General features: G+C 51.1%; 6 protein-coding genes across 6 annotated transcripts; 2 read left to right on the top strand and 4 right to left on the bottom strand.

The window, feature by feature from the left end:
• Nucleotides 1-941: 941 nt before the first annotated feature.
• N7459_007460 (putative serine/threonine protein kinase (Kin4)) lies at nucleotides 942-4,186 on the top strand (the record flags this gene model as incomplete). Its single annotated transcript, XM_056946628.1, has 2 exons — nucleotides 942-2,246; nucleotides 2,315-4,186. The coding sequence occupies 2 exons, from the start codon at nucleotides 942-944 to the stop codon at nucleotides 4,184-4,186; spliced, it is 3,177 nt and encodes a 1,058-aa protein (XP_056798627.1).
• Nucleotides 4,187-5,253: 1,067 nt separating this feature from the next.
• N7459_007459 (Zn(II)2Cys6 transcription factor domain-containing protein) lies at nucleotides 5,254-7,005 on the bottom strand (the record flags this gene model as incomplete). Its single annotated transcript, XM_056946627.1, has 2 exons — nucleotides 5,254-6,880; nucleotides 6,935-7,005. The coding sequence occupies 2 exons, from the start codon at nucleotides 7,003-7,005 to the stop codon at nucleotides 5,254-5,256; spliced, it is 1,698 nt and encodes a 565-aa protein (XP_056798626.1).
• A 424-nt stretch (nucleotides 7,006-7,429) lies between these two features.
• On the bottom strand, nucleotides 7,430-8,332 carry N7459_007458 (ribonuclease H-like domain-containing protein; the record flags this gene model as incomplete). The annotated part of the gene is made up of 1 exon (XM_056946626.1): nucleotides 7,430-8,332. The coding sequence occupies one exon, from the start codon at nucleotides 8,330-8,332 to the stop codon at nucleotides 7,430-7,432; it is 903 nt and encodes a 300-aa protein (XP_056798625.1).
• A 664-nt stretch (nucleotides 8,333-8,996) lies between these two features.
• Nucleotides 8,997-10,885, bottom strand: N7459_007457 (cytochrome P450; the record flags this gene model as incomplete). Its single annotated transcript, XM_056946625.1, has 5 exons — nucleotides 8,997-9,616; nucleotides 9,704-9,752; nucleotides 9,829-10,122; nucleotides 10,211-10,299; nucleotides 10,393-10,885. 5 exons carry the CDS (start codon nucleotides 10,883-10,885, stop codon nucleotides 8,997-8,999), a joined length of 1,545 nt encoding a protein of 514 aa, XP_056798624.1.
• Nucleotides 10,886-12,440: 1,555 nt separating this feature from the next.
• Nucleotides 12,441-13,386, top strand: N7459_007456 (uncharacterized protein; the record flags this gene model as incomplete). The annotated part of the gene is made up of 3 exons (XM_056946624.1): nucleotides 12,441-12,640; nucleotides 12,705-12,778; nucleotides 13,343-13,386. The coding sequence occupies 3 exons, from the start codon at nucleotides 12,441-12,443 to the stop codon at nucleotides 13,384-13,386; spliced, it is 318 nt and encodes a 105-aa protein (XP_056798623.1).
• Nucleotides 13,387-13,425: 39 nt separating this feature from the next.
• N7459_007455 (putative MFS allantoate transporter) lies at nucleotides 13,426-15,146 on the bottom strand (the record flags this gene model as incomplete). Its single annotated transcript, XM_056946623.1, has 4 exons — nucleotides 13,426-14,474; nucleotides 14,551-14,835; nucleotides 14,889-14,919; nucleotides 14,967-15,146. 4 exons carry the CDS (start codon nucleotides 15,144-15,146, stop codon nucleotides 13,426-13,428), a joined length of 1,545 nt encoding a protein of 514 aa, XP_056798622.1.
• Nucleotides 15,147-15,442: the final 296 nt, after the last annotated feature.

Raw genomic sequence — 15,442 nt, 5'->3', positions numbered from 1 at the left:
GTTTTCCTTTCGTGCTTTGCTTTTCTTTGCACCTCTACTCCCACTCTCCCCCTTTTTCGCTACGGGACGGTGCTCTCCCCTCGCGCCCCCTGTCCGCCCCTCCTGCCCTTCGATCATGTTCAACTTCGACTGCAATTGAGCCTTGGATCGTCTTTGCGGGAAACTTCGCGTCCGAGACAGTCGACTCCCGCGTTTGTTTCTCTCCCACTTCTCCAACGTGCGCCTGCTCCGTCGTGCGTCGAGAGGGGACTTTGGGACTCTACAACTGCAGCGCAGGTATCTTCCCGCCTCTACCTTTTCCTTTCTGGCCAATTGCCTCCTTGCCCGACGCGTCGTTCTTCTTGATCTGGCTCGCGCTCGGTTATCCGGCGTGAATTTCGAGTCGGATTCTCTTCTTTTCTCCGCGCGAATCGCTGGTGTGGCATTCCTCGTTCCCCCCCCATTCCTCCGATCGAATCTTCTGTCAGTTCGCCCTATTCCTGATCAAGTTACACATTCTTGCCGATTACCGATAAGCATTTGTGCGTGGGGATCCCCTACTGACGCGCTTCTTGACACAGCTGCGAGGTTGAGCAGTCGACACTCGGCGAGTGCGACCGACCATCCACCAACCCGCCCCGACTCTTTCGCCAAACACCCTCGGGAGGGATTGGTGTTTCTGCGCGCCAATTGTGTGCCTTACAATTGACTTGCCCTTTTTCACTTTCACTTTTTCTTCTGATCTTTTCTCCCTTCGACACGAAAAATAAAGCGCCCAAGAGAGGCTCTCTGGGAGTGTCACAGTAAAAGCCTCGGACGGCTTTTGCGCTTTCACCAGAAGGTACGTTGTCACTTCACTTCCGCCCGCGCGAAGACGCGCACCCACACTCTCCCAAGCGACTCGATACTCATTGCTTTGCACAGCCATTCCCGAGGCCGGTCCCAACCAGCTTCTGTTGGCTATGAGCACTTCCCACCAACCGGCCCTGCCACTTCCCGCCCATGCATCGCCAGTCTCGACCCACGCAGCGCCTTCTTCCGTTCCGAAGAATGCGCGTTCCAATTACCCGGACATGCTAGGTTCACCGCCGGTCCCTCCCCCGAGGACCTCGTCTACGCATCACAGTCGCCGCAGTCCCAACGGTTCGAAAGAGAAAGACGCCAGTTCGCGGCATGGTAAAAGCCGGGCCGATCGCAAGGAAAATCGCGATCGATCGCGTGATGACCGGAACGGAAAGAGCCGATCACGGCGGGCAGACCCCCTGGAGGAGACAACGCGAGAAACGGGTCGGTCTAGGCCAGCTCCGGTCTCTCAGTCCAACATGGATGATCCAGCAGATGCTACCTTGGCGAGAGAGCCAAGTGCCGTGATCAACTCGGTCCTGGTGAGCGACCCTGTTGTGGACCGGGAGCGCGAGCAGGTACGGCAAACAGGCGCATCACCTGCGGCGGCGGCCGGAGATGCTACCGGCTCTGGTGGCGCCTTGCCCGTGGGCAGTGATAACGCTGAAGATGGCGCCCGCAGTGGGCACCGCAGTCGCCATGACTACAACAACGGAAATACAATCAAGCGCAAGGAAACCACCTTTGGCCAGTACATCCTTGGGCAAACCCTTGGTGAGGGTGAATTTGGAAAGGTCAAGTTGGGATGGAAGAGAGATGGTAGCATTCAGGTCGCCATCAAACTCATTCGCCGAGAAACTCTGGGCTCCAATCCCAGCCGACTGCCAAAGATCTACCGAGAAATTGCCATTCTGCGCGACCTGGCTCACCCTAATATCGTTCGTCTGCATGAAATGGTGGAAACCGATCGTCACATTGGTATCATCATGGAGTACGCGTCAGGTGGTGAACTCTTCGACTACATTCTCAACCACCGCTACCTCAAAGACAACTCGGCGCGTCGACTATTTGCACAATTAGTCTCGGGCGTTGGCTATTTGCATAAAAAGGGCATCGTGCACCGCGATCTCAAGTTGGAAAACTTGCTACTGGACCGGAATCGCAACATCATCATCACCGATTTCGGCTTTGCCAACACATTCAATCCGATTGATCAATTAGAGGAGGAGATCGAGTACAACTTGACCAACAAAGAATATGTGAAGCGAAAACGCCTGGACAAGCCGGGACCGGATGGCTTGCGGCGTGGCGATCTGATGCAGACGAGCTGTGGAAGTCCGTGCTATGCTGCCCCAGAGCTTGTCGTGAGCGACTCCTTGTACACCGGACGCAAAGTGGACGTTTGGAGTTGCGGTGTGATTTTGGTACGTTGACAATTTGCGTTATTCTAGTTCTCACGTCGCTCGGGTTCTAACTATGTTGTTTTTTCAAGTACGCTATGTTGGCTGGGTACCTGCCATTCGACGACGATCCCGCGAACCCGGACGGAGACAACATTAACCTCCTTTACAAATACATAGTCACTACGCCTCTTACCTTCCCCGAATACGTGACACCGCACGCTCGCGATCTGCTTAGACGTATCTTGGTTCCCGACCCCCGCAAGCGTGCGGATTTGTTTGAAGTTGCTCGCCATAGCTGGCTCAGCGAGTACTCGCACATTGTCTCGCACATCACCAGCAGCACGACGAATGTTGCCGACATTGCCAATACTACGATTCCGGCCGAATCCAATAATGAAGCTCCACCTCTTGCCCGCAGTGCCTCGGTCCGCGAACCTCCCAAGACTCACCAGAACAGCGTTCCAGCTGTTGGCGGGCTCAATCACCATGCCGGTGACGTTTCTCAGGATTCGCCGAGCGAGAAGTCGAAGACTTCGCGTGATGCTAAGCGGAGAACGGTACAGGTCGAATATGTGGCTCCGCAATCACAAACCGCTAGGGGAGAATACCCGACAGAGTCTTCAGGCTCACGCAACCGAGAACCTCCCCAGAATGAAGCCCCAGTGGCAGCTGCGGCACCGAAGCCGGTTCAGTCAACAACCACCAAATCAGCCCCCAAGCCGCCCATCAACTACGACAAGCCATTGCCTGGCCACTTCCCTCGAGCGACGTCGGACAATGCGCCTTTTACCGGAACGCACACTACCGTTACGGCACCTTCGGGTGCTCGACCCACTACTGGTGGCTCTATGGCATCCTTCAACACAGGACGCCTGCCTTCTCGAGGCTCCTATGGACAGCCGGTGGCACCAATGGTTACAGCAACTAACACGGAAGGTCGTCTGGCGCAGCCCAAGAGCGGCCAGTTCTCACTTGCTCAGAATCCTGCACAGATATCGAGCACTTCCATTGGCCGTCCCAGTACTCAGCAGCTCCCTTCAACCTTCAACCCCACTCCTCGGCAAGATCCCCCTGCTGCCAAGGGCCACAAGAGGTCAAATACAGTGTCCAGCATTGGCGAGAAGCTCTTTGGACGCTCAGGCTCCATTATGGGTGGTCGCAATCCACAGAGCGCTGCTCCCCGGACTCGTCAAAACAAGCGATATCCCCCTACCAGCATGAAGGAACCACTCCCGCGGGAGAATTCACGTGTCTCCATGGATTCCCGACGGTCCATGCAGTACTCGCACAGCCGGAAAGCGAGTGAAGCTGGTGGAGAAGGTCGGCCGCGTCGTTTCTCCCTTCTTCCGCCCTCCTTTTCCTTCAGGGCATTCTCGTCTAGCCGGGCTCAGACTCCCGAGGAGACATCGCAGACCCCACGCACAGTTGATCCCCGTGGTCAGCAACGTCCTGCTACTGGTCCCGCCCAGAGCCGTTCGCGGGCCACGAGCTATGGAACGCAAGATGCTATGGGTATGGTTAGCGAAGGACCCGGGGGTGAGGTGTATGACTCGAAATCAGAAGAGCCTGAGCAACTGAGCTACGAAGCCCAGATTGACCAGCAATTTGCCGAGCTCGGATCTCGGTTTGATCAGGGTCAGGACTCCTTCGGCGCCCTATCTTCTGGACAAACCTATCAGAATCCCGACGATCAATACTCTGGTAACCACTACACCTACCAGTCTCAGCCCAACTACTACGACGACTACAACGGTGCCTACGATAGCTTGCCCCGGCAATCGATGCAGGCTGGCCGATCTGGACGCGGGCCAAGTGTCCTGCAGAAGAACCACCGTAAATTCGCGGATGCCTACGAGTATGAGCGGGATTTATCCCACCATTCAGGTAGCTCTGGTGCAGCTCGGAAAGTCATGGACTTTTTCCGGCGTCGCGCCAAGTCTCGCGCTGGTGATGACCGGTGATCTCTTGCTCGCCAGCAAATGGACAGGCTGAGAATGCTGAGAACAGAGTGGATGGAGACAAATCCTCCTGGACCAGTCTGTGAAGGCCAACCTGCCTCAAACTCCCCTTTCCCTTCTGGGTGAAAAAAGAGCAGCGAGGTTGCGTTTGGATAACCATATGATACCCTGCTTTTGCTTTTGCCCCCATTCTGTGCATGGAGCGAAATTCTTCATCCGCCGGGTGTTTGATTAATTTTCTAGCATGTTCATTTCCTTTGTCAGAATACATTTTCTTTTCCTTAATGTCTCCTTTCTGTCCCTTTCCCCTGTTCCCTGTCCCCTGTTCTCTTACTCTCTATTTCGTGTGATCAACCTTTCCTTCTCATGTCATTATTATCTCTGGCTGTAAAGTGGGGCATGATCTTTGTTCTTGCTCAGAGTATTATCCAATTCTCTTTTCTCCTGGGTTCTTGATTCTCATCCCTACATCTATCCTCCACGCGTTCCAAAGCTTCTGTCTTATACGGGAGGTCTTTTCGAACGGTAATTGAATGGTTGTGTGACGCCGCTCTTCCTCTTTTTTGTATCTTGTAACTTGTTCCTATCATTTTATTTCTTGTTATGTCTACCAGAGTGGCATTTTGGTAGTACTCGATGTATCAAGGGATGTTTCTGTTAGCGGTTCTCGGTGGTCTCTAGATAGCTTCTCATGGCTCATCCTGACAAAGGCTGAGCATATGGATTTGTTGGGAGTCAATTGCTCTGGTTGCTGGGTTGTGTAGTCCAAGATGTCTTTATATTCCAACTGTCACTGGTATGGTCTCGGCCGTGCATGTAGGAATTCAACCGAGTTTATAGGTGTTGACATCGATCCCAAGAAGGAACAGTATAATTATCAAAAACCATTTCTCAGGGCGACCAAGTTACAGGAAAAGAGGTTTGCACAAGCGGAGGGCCCTTAACTAGCGATTACAATAGGCTTGAAGCGTAGTCGTCTTTACGCAAAGAAAAGATGTGTGCTTCTAAGTAAATGTAAATTGTGCTGGCGTCCAGGATAGCTGGCACCAGCTCTATAAGAAATCCATTGGTCATGGGCCCAACGGCACACATTCAGAGGCACCTGGCCGCCATGTGGCACTGGCCACATCGAAATAGTTCCTCGCGAACTCCAGAAAGAGCTGTTCTGGACCACGGCCAAACACAGAAATATCCTCCATCCGAACGCCAGGAGGAAGCCATTCGGCTGGTCGGAAAACACCATAGTACGATATGCGTGCCTCCTCTGGGATATGTACTGCATGGGCTGTGTCGGGTTGGCAGCTCTGTATAGAAATAGCAGAATCGGTTACGCTGCCAGAAACATTGGCGCCATGTGCTTCGCTCAGCGCGACGCTATAGCTTTCTTCTAACTCCATATGCTTCTCCGCCAAGATCGCAACAGGTGTACATTTGAAGAACCCTTGCACCGGGGGAGCTTGTCGCAGTAGGCTCAACGCCCTTCGCCGGAGACCAGGGTCCCGGCATTTCATTGCAGTGAGAAATAGAGGAATGCCGACACCTGGTTCAAAGCTAAATGGTGGTTGACTTCCATCTGGCCCCGTAGAGGTGTCAAGTATGATACTGGCTTGTTGGACAATGGTAACAAAATCTGCGAGATTACCATCATATACCGTTTCTCGGTGGGTCAAGCTTCCAGAGACAGCAATCGAAACTGCAGCATGGTACGCAAGAAGGACGGGCTCGCAGTTAACAGGGGCAGCCGATTTGGTAAGAATGACGTGGCAAAGATTGGTGTATGCACGATGCCAGATTTCAAGTCGGGCTTGTAAGTTCTTTTTCAGCTCGAGCATCTCTATGCTTACACTGGAGTCTCCGCCAACTTCTCTGAGGTGTAATGTCGCGTCGCGTTCGAAGAGCTGAGCCTCTGCAGCAAGCACGTTTATGGCAGATCTTGCAGAATCGATAGTTAAGAATTCCTCGCTTATATCATGCGAAGCAAACCCAAATATCTCAGTGACTTGGACGGTGGAGATGGTTAGAGAGGTGGTGTTGAGCCGTAGAAATAGGGGAATGATTGTATTTTCCAGGAGAGCGGCCTTGGTGGCAGACACTGCGCCATAGCTGACTTGAGCCCGCAGATCAAGGACCAAGCGCACACCCTGCAAATAAAGCTGCAAGGCATCTTCCACACGCCCTTGAATATTCTCGACGCAGATAAAAAGTATGCAACTAATGAGTGAGATGTACGGATCTGCAGTTCCACGCTCAATCTGCGAGTGGATGCTTGACATGGAACGGGAATACCAGGTCAAAGCCTCTTGCTGGTTCTTGTTCAGGCTGTGGGTCTGTTTATAATTGTTTCTCAGCAGGTTGAAGTCCAGACACTGATCTGGACATTCAAACATGGCGCTGATTGCGATCATGGCATCCCACACAGCAGGCTCACTGCGGCAGATCTGAGGAACAACTGCCGTCCAAAAATCGACATTAAGCCCGGCTGCTAGATGCTTCGCGGCATGCTGGAAATAGTATTCGAATGCACGGCGCTCCCGCTGCCCTGAATTTGGTGACAGGGACAACGCGTGGCTGGGGCTCCAAGCCGATGGGGGAGTTACTGGTGGAGATCTTTCACTGATATTGTATTCACATCGACGCCCCGTGGTAGAGCAGCGGAGACAGCTTGGCTTCTCCTCGCCACATTTGACCCGTCGGATCCTACGACAATTAAGTATTTGAATGCAGAGAAGCGGAATAGAGGAACTAACTCACTTGCAAGTGTTGCATCCGGACCGTGATTTGGTCGCCCCTATACGACGGGTTGTCAACGAGCCAGTCCCCATGCTTGTTCTGCAGCATCCCAATCAGCGAGCCGTCGAGGCATGGGAGCTCGGATTGCGAGGCTCGAATGCAGAGAAGGGTAAGTTGAGGCTGCACTGCAGGTGCCCTGCTGCCGGTGTGCTTAGTCATCCCAGTGCCCTCAGCAACCCGGGGCTTCCAAGGTTGGCGAAAACACGATCAAGCTGGGTCAAATGCGAATAGGGTGAATGATAACTTGCATTCAGTCGCAGGAAATCTATATTTAGTTTTTTGAATATTCGTGAAGTTGAAAGGTTCTCAGAGGAGCCCGAGGTGGTACAAAACTCGCACGTAATTGACCTGACACAGCTTGGTGAGTTTCAAAATGACATTGATGCCATAGCCAGTTCCTTCAGTATTCGAAAATTCTATCTTATTGTAGCGACACATCGGCTGCCACCTTCCGCTTTAAGCAGCCATGTTCAAGATGCGAAGCATTCTTTCAGGAGTCATTTCTGTGGCAGCTTCTTTGGCCCAGCGGTCCGCCTCGGTGTTCCATTCCCTTGGAATAAGCCAGAATTGAATCTGCATTCCTCTCTCGTCCCACCGCTCCATTTCCCCGAGTAGACACTTCCAAAGATCCTGATTCTCGACTGGCAGGCCTTTTCGGGTCTTCCATTCGCGTTGAAGCCATCCTCGTACCCAGGTTGTGATCCCCCGCACCACGTATTCAGAGTCAGTCGCAATGACGAGGTTGTCGATCCCTCCGCGATCCCATTCTTGGTACCGCAAGGCCGCAATAACAGCGCGAAGCTCTGCACGATTGCTTGTTTGCGGGTGCTGTTCGCCAGTGGGGCCTTTGCCCTCGAGGGAGAGCAAGCCAAAGCCTCGGTGAGCTGACGTGGCAGGTTTAAAGACAAAAGAACAGCCAGCTCTTGGGTTCGCTCCGCCGTTATTCAAACACGCACCATCTGTGTAGATGAGGAGCTGTTTGCGGTTGTTTTCACGAATAAATCGATGTGTGGGGATTCCGAACGGGGTGACGAGTATGGGTGGGAAAAGCGACTGCGGCGTATCGCTTGTGTTTGGAGGAATAAACTCCGTCGGTATGACACGTCCCGTACCGACTCGAAGGTCCCTACGGAAAGAAGGAGAAGAATGTTCATCGTAGAAGTCCTCATCGTCCAGATCTTCGTCCATATCTTCGTCATCTTCGTCATCTTCGTCATCTTCGTCGTCGTCTTCCACGTCGTCAATTTCGTCCATGAAGCTGTAATCAACGGTGCAGATGGGACAGATCACAAGGCCGTGCGAGCCACAGAGCAGACGGCCATTAGGAAGCTCGATGGGGCTGTCAGGTCGGAACGCCATGGCGGGGAGGTCTCATTCGAGAACTGGTTGTCTAGTAGAGCGATTGCTGCCCAGGAGGAATCGGGAGATGCAGCTGGGTCGGAATTAGAAGCTCTGTGAAGCAGAGTCAATTGTGACGTTATCGAAGAGCCTGGATAGATGCAACGTCAGTCGCGGCGCTTTTTGCGGGGTTTACGGAGCGCCAAACTCACCACGCGTTGTCCTTGGTTGGGGCGATGATAGAGCCGAGTCCGTGGTATATTTGGTTGCGATTTTGACTCTGAGGGAAACAATAGCTGGGGCTGGGGCTGTGTGGTGGAAATGATGGGAATGGAAAAGATGGGTTGGGGAGAGGAGAGGAGCGCAGCACGTTTGCGCGTGTCGTCGCAATCGACTGTTGATCGCGGCTCCACTGAAGCAGAGAGCTTAATCGGCGAGATTGGGCATCCACAGATTTTCCCTTAGGATATTGATGAAATGTGTCGATAGTGTAACGGATTGTAGGACACGTCAGAATCCAACACTTCTACTCCTTCCTTCCATTCTATAGCTGCAAAATCAATTTATAGCTGCGAAATGAAGATATCAACATGCTGAAGACGCTAGAACAACGCTCTCAACTGAATCCAGAAAGCCCTCGCCGGCGTAGACAGCCTTGCAAGCTACCAAAAACTCATCTCTTGCGCTAGACAGTGTTGTTGACAAGGCGCTCAACACACGCAATACGGCACTTTTCCCTCGGATGACAAGTGGAAACGTCGTTCCAATCGGGACTTGGAGGGCTCTGCATCCTCTTGCCCTGCTCATCAACCATGGCTAGGTCGAACCTCATCAGAGTGTAAGCCGCCACAAGTTTCATGGTCAAGGTCGCCAGTCTCTGGCCTTGACATGCGTGTCTGCCACCACCCCACCCAAGGAATGGTGCATCTTTGTTGACACCTCGAGCTGGATCCCAGCGTGTCGGATCCGGGTAGTAAGCCGGAGTAAGAGAGGTATCAGCGACGGGATATGCAATAAAAGACCCCCTAGGAATGGTATAAGGCCCGATGCTGAAATCCGGGCCCATGTTCTTTCGCACTGCGGTGAGAGGCTGGGACGTGCGAAGTGTCTCTCGTATGCAAAAATCAAGGCGAGGCAGTTGAGACTCCCAAGCCGACAATGGAATCGACGATAGTGCCTGGATAAGTACTTGCTTTGAGCGTGGGGACGATGTGAAATTGTGGGTGTTGATGAGGGTTTGGATCTCCTCCCGAACAGCCGCGGCCCATTCGGGCTGAGAAGAAAGGAATATAATGAGCCATGTTCCTACGGATAAAATATCGTCAGTCGTCTTCCACCAGAGAGATGTTTGGTTGCAATTAAAACTGAGTCACAATGCCCATAATGACATACCTATGGTACCGGTCGATCGGGCTCCAGCTATGGGAAGGCCTATCATGAGCTTCGTAGGTGCTGTTAGTCGTTTCTCAGGCTTCAAACTATCTGATGGAGAAGTCGAAATTGAGCAAGAAGCTTACCTGGAGCACACTTCCTTCGCTCTCTCCTGCATCCAACATTTGTTGTAACGCATCTTCCCTAAAGATTCCACTGTTTTCCCTATCGCGGATGGTCTTCTTGAAGACACGATAAATATCACCCAAGGCCCAGATCTTCCATAGGACCGATGGTCCCGGTAGCCAAGGGAGCTTAGTTAGAAACGGCTTAAAGGGAGAGTCGATCACGTCGTAATTGTGCTGTAGACGGGTCACAAGGGCCGGATTGTCAGCCACATCGAAGGAGGTTGTCGCGCGGATGATCATCTGAAACGTAACCTATGTAGTCGAAATTTGACATCAGCCTCAAAGCATCATAATGGATTCAGGGTTTCTTAGGCAAGGCAAGACAATGCAGAGTTCATACATCATGGACGGCGGAGCAAGGATCAAGTTCCCCTTGATCCCCCCAAAATGCAGTCGTGCGCTCGCAGTCCGACAACAACGACGGAATCACTGCAGCCGTAAGTCAGCGACTATTCGGTAAAGAGACTCAAAAAAGCACTGCTCACAAAATTGTAAATGGCTAGGTCGTTGAATATGGCTTACACGCTTGTACATGCCGTGGACTTGATGCGGGTCCAATCCGGTTGGAACCTGAATATGTGAGCTTGTTGAAATCATAACTAGCCACAGCCCAGCCAAAGCCACGTACAGTACTGATAAAAATCTGGTAACCCTCATATAAGTCGAGACCCTTCTCTGCATAGAACCTGTTTCGGCCTTCGTCTCCCGAGAGAGTAATCACGTCGTGCCGATTCAGCTTGAACTGAAAAATAGAGGACGATGTGGCTCGGAAACCCTCTCTGATAAAGTCGAATTGACATTCTGAAAAGTGTCGGAGGATTTCCCCCATTGGCATGAGTAGCTGTGGAGGGGAGCCAGCAGGCTTTATGGGAGACTTTGCTAGCATTCGTAATGCCCAAGTCGTTAAGACAAACACAGCGAGAGCTATGGCAATCAGATATATAGGACTCTGGAGAACGGGAGGCAGAATCCTGCCTACCGTATTGCTCCATGACTGAAAGATACTCTGCAACATAATGGGGATGGGGCAAAGACATTCAATGTCAGTTATGTAGGTTGCAATGGAAGTGTGATTTGCACTTGGAGCCGGGAGCCAGGCGAGGTCCTTTTTATTGCGCCTTGAGCACGACCACCTATACAGAACTAATCCTTACTAGACTCTAGGAATTCATTAAGTCCCTCGAATCCTGGAATTGGTGAAGCGCTTGTACATTGTCCACCCAGTAGCAGCCCCTCTATGAACCCTGCTCGACGCCCCATCGACCACGGCTGCACGCCCGTCAACCACATCTGCACGCCTCATCAACGGCCCCTGCGCACCACGCCCTATAAATGGCTTTGGCATATTCATCAAGCGCTTAGATATACCCCAGGGTGGATATTGCACAATTATATTCATCGAAACTTCGAGGTCATTGGGTCGATCTCAAACTACTAGGTACAAAGGCTACGAGGGGAAAAGAAAGACTGCGATGACCCAGAGTAAAATAATGGGATAAGAGAAAACTAGGAATCAGATGAGACAAAGATTTTCGGAAACGTGAACGCCCAAGGTATCTTCAGCCACCAACAGAAAGGATTGTGCAGAAGAGACAATCCTAGTCGCTTAGGCCTGCAATACTCCAACCTTGGAAATATCTACACATGCCTAAAGCATGGTCAGCCACAAGAAGCCACTCATGGGCCTGGGTAGGATGCAATAGCAAGAGATATATAGTCTTGCTGTCTCAGGCTCGCAATATTTGAACATATACAGACTATTCGGCGAGCATCCTGCAGGTATTGGTTATAGCAAAACACCGACAGCTTATCTTGCTCTCTCTGAAAGAACCTACAACATTCTGGCTTCTTTTATTGTCAGTACTACTTGTTTTGGGTGTGATGTTTGTCTACGCCAAGGGTACGTAGTCACCATGGGACGTGGATATCAATATGCTTGTCTAGGAATTATATGTAACCAGGTGTATCCCTGATCCATAAAAACATGAAACATTATTCGTGAGATACTCCTTTTAAGTTGTGAATATAGCTCATGTTATTACACTTTCGAAGGAGCTAGCGTAGGGAAGAGCCCTGAGATATAATTCCAGGATGCCACAATACAGTGTTTTTGCTCGTGTTCGTTATAGCTATTAACCGCATCCCAAGTTACGGTCGATATAGATCTAACTGCGGAACGAAGCGGAGCATCCACAACACCCAGAATCAGGCTGCAAGGCAAAAAGATACCCCCTATTGGTTGGCTATAGAACGGTGTGGTCAAAGTTCCGCCTATGACAGTCACCTGACTCTGTTTACCAAGCGTATAATTGGCTGTTCATGTGTAATCTGATAGATAGTTTATCCAGTTCCTGTATATTTTGATTAGTCTGTCACTACCCAGTATAGTAAAGATATATACTAGTCCTAAGATGGTAACTGTTACGACCCGGAACTTCTTTTGCGCAAACAAGTATTGGGGGCGGTCTATATCAGCCCCCAAGATAATGATCAGGGGTCAAAATCATATGTAGAGCTCTTCGTTGGAATTTTCTGGGAACATCTCCCATTCATCCGTCTAAACATTCAGAATGAAGTTGACTTATATTCCTTGGATGTTTAGCGCCTTGGCCGCTGTGGCTGCCGCTGTCGATATCGATGACCTCTGCGTTCCTTACCTCCACCATGATGGGGACTACACATTGCAGTTGCTGTGCCCCCATTCCGAAACCAACATTCCGGCAAATGACTGCGTTGACAACGACAATGGCAAGCTTGTCGCGCGTCCATAGTAAGCCCCGATACCTTTGTTCTCAATCACTGCTAGACATAACTAATTTGATCCCTCTTTACAGTGGCAACATGGGCGAATCGTGTACAGACTGCAATGTAAACGTATTGCCGTCTGTGAGCGATGTTTACTTGCGCTGTACGTGCACAAATGAGGACGGCCATGCAGTAGACAATGTATCCCTTGCGTGGAGTAAGCCATTCCTCCAACTATACTCGATCTTATGCAGACTTACTGATGATGGGCGGAATTAGCCTCCATTTTCCCAACCATTACAGCCTCCCAACTGCCAGCGACGCAGACAAACTTGGTCTGCGGTACCATAACCGGAAGTGTGACCACCAAGACGGCTTCTCCTCCTTCCAGCAGTTCGGCCAAGCCTTCCCCGAACTAGGCTCCCTACACTTTTGTCGGAATGGATATAGGAAGATTCCTATCAAGAGTTTATGTATTCCTGTATGCTTTGTCGTTGATTGGTTCGCCTCTTAACGGCAAGATTGTACAGATAGGGATAACACATTTCTTCTTGGTTCCAATTGGTCGTGTTCTTCCAGAAACTGACAACCTTCAGTCCTATGTACTATGAGCAGTTCCACCACGCCTTCCACTATCAAGAGTATGGTCGGGAAAAGGGATTATCGGGGGAAGATGGCTTGGCTAGTAGCTCATACGTTTCAACGACTGTTTTGAATGACGCTGCAGATGACTTCCCCGTGAACACAAGCGAAATCATGATACTGGAGTAATGTATTACGAAATTCGTTCTCAAATCAACACCTGCTATTCTAAAGTGCATATCGGAAGTGCTTGGACTCCATGTCCGTCATATCTCTAAAGCCATCTATAATACCCTGGGACGCGGTATCCTCGTGCACGCCACCCATGGATCCTCTTATCGCAGTATCAACTGCGGCCTCTCGGCGTGCATTCGCCCATCTCATTGCTGCATACGCCACCAGTGACAAGATCATAATGCCTGCGTAGCACACCAAAAGTCCCGTCAGGGCAGAGTAATAACGTGGTGCCTCGCGAGCGAAGAAGATATTCGCACCGGCCACATTGCCTGCTGCATATAAAGTGAACCACATGCCATTAGCGACAGCTCTCTTAGTATGACCGGCGACATTTGTGGATAGGATATTCCAGGAGACAATGACTGGTGCTCCGCAAATATATTGCAACCAAGTACATCCAACAAGAGTCCAGCGGTGGTCAGTGCTGGTGAAACGGATGCCGAGTAGACCGCCAAAAGGAATCAGGCTCACGACCGCGAGAACAATGCATCGAGTATTTGGGACGTATGTAGCGACAATCCCACAGATTGGAACTATAACAGCTTCAAAGGCGCCTGTTGGTAGCTGGAGGAGGGTGGCGTTGATCCCATTGAATCCGTAGCCTTTGATGAGAGCAGAGGCAAAGTTGGAGACGCCGCCATTAATGACACCACAGGCAATGCCGATACCGACACAGCAGAGCACTTTGATGTCATACAGGTTTTCGACCGCTTGCCGCGGCTTGATCTGTCGAGTTTTCACGCCGATCATGTTCTCAGCCACCCGACGCACGGCAACGACGCGTTGACGATGGGTCAAGAATCGCGCAGAACTTGGTGAGTCAGGCACAAGCCAAAGGAAGACGCAGCCACCGACAAAATTTAGCAGTCCAATTGTCAAAAAGATAAGCTTCCAGCTGTGAAGGGACGTGTTGTGGGTATGACCCAGGCCGAATCCCAAAAGTGCACCCACCATGGTCGCCATACCGTTGGCACTCAACCAGATTGCCATACGTAATGGTTGTTCGGCTCGTTGATAAAACATGGAGGTAATGACCATCACTTGTGATCCAACATTAGCAAATGATATCAGCAAATGAGAAATGACAACTCGTCGCTGAGGGCATAAGTCACGCACTGCATGGACTGACCCCAGCCTCCGCCATCCCGAGCAGAAACCGGAGCACCAAAATGCCGGGATAGTTCGTGGCTCCAATATGGGCAATGACAAGTACACTCCATATCAGAAGCATTCCACCCATATACTTGGCGACAGGCAGTTTTTGGATCAGGAGGTTGGCAGGTATTGCCCAAAACAGATAACCAAAGTTGAAGATAGCCGCGACCCAGGAGTATCGTTGACCTTCCAGCCCGAGATCAGGGATCAAAGAATAGGCTGAGGCATAATTGAGAGACAATTTGTCTGCAGCAGTGAGTTATGGCATAGACAGGCACCGAAAAGGGAAAGCATCATACCAAGAAATTGAATCACGTAAGTGACATAGAGCTGAACTAGTCAGAAACGACACCAGAAGATGGGACGCAGCTACTGACAATGGGCATGATCCTCCAATCCAGAATCCGGAGCACCTTTGCACCTTCCTGCTTCACTTCCTCTCTGGACAGCTGCTCGGCTTCGACGTATAGATCGGCGCCAATATCGCGGACTTCGCCAAGGGCGACATCCTTCTCCACCGCGGACCGGGGCTCCGCCTTGGACTCTTTCAACTCCATGCCGAGTGTGAATGTTCTGTCCGTTCTTTGCCTTTCCTCCTCCCTCCCATGCCTCTCGATTTATATGCGCTCGCAGTGCAGATCAAGACTCTTCTGTTATCACTGCCAAGCAGATAAGGTCGTCAAGGTTATCTTGTTATCCTCGCTCAGCGATAGGCGGACAATTGCCCGTCTTGCATGACGACGGGGGAGAAAGCAACCAGCGGACAATTGTCCGCCGCCTCCACATCGGAGCGCAGGTGCGCCAGCGGATGATCTCTGTATAGAAATCTCTCAAATTGATGGGAACTATTGCG

The sequence above is a fragment of the Penicillium hispanicum genome (genome assembly GCF_028827665.1).
Source record: "Penicillium hispanicum strain IBT 35686 chromosome Unknown utg000006l_segment0_segment0, whole genome shotgun sequence".
Lineage (NCBI taxonomy): Eukaryota > Fungi > Ascomycota > Eurotiomycetes > Eurotiales > Aspergillaceae > Penicillium > Penicillium hispanicum.
The sequence above is the reverse complement of the archived record's forward strand: the minus strand, read 5'-3'. Positions and strand labels throughout refer to the sequence as shown.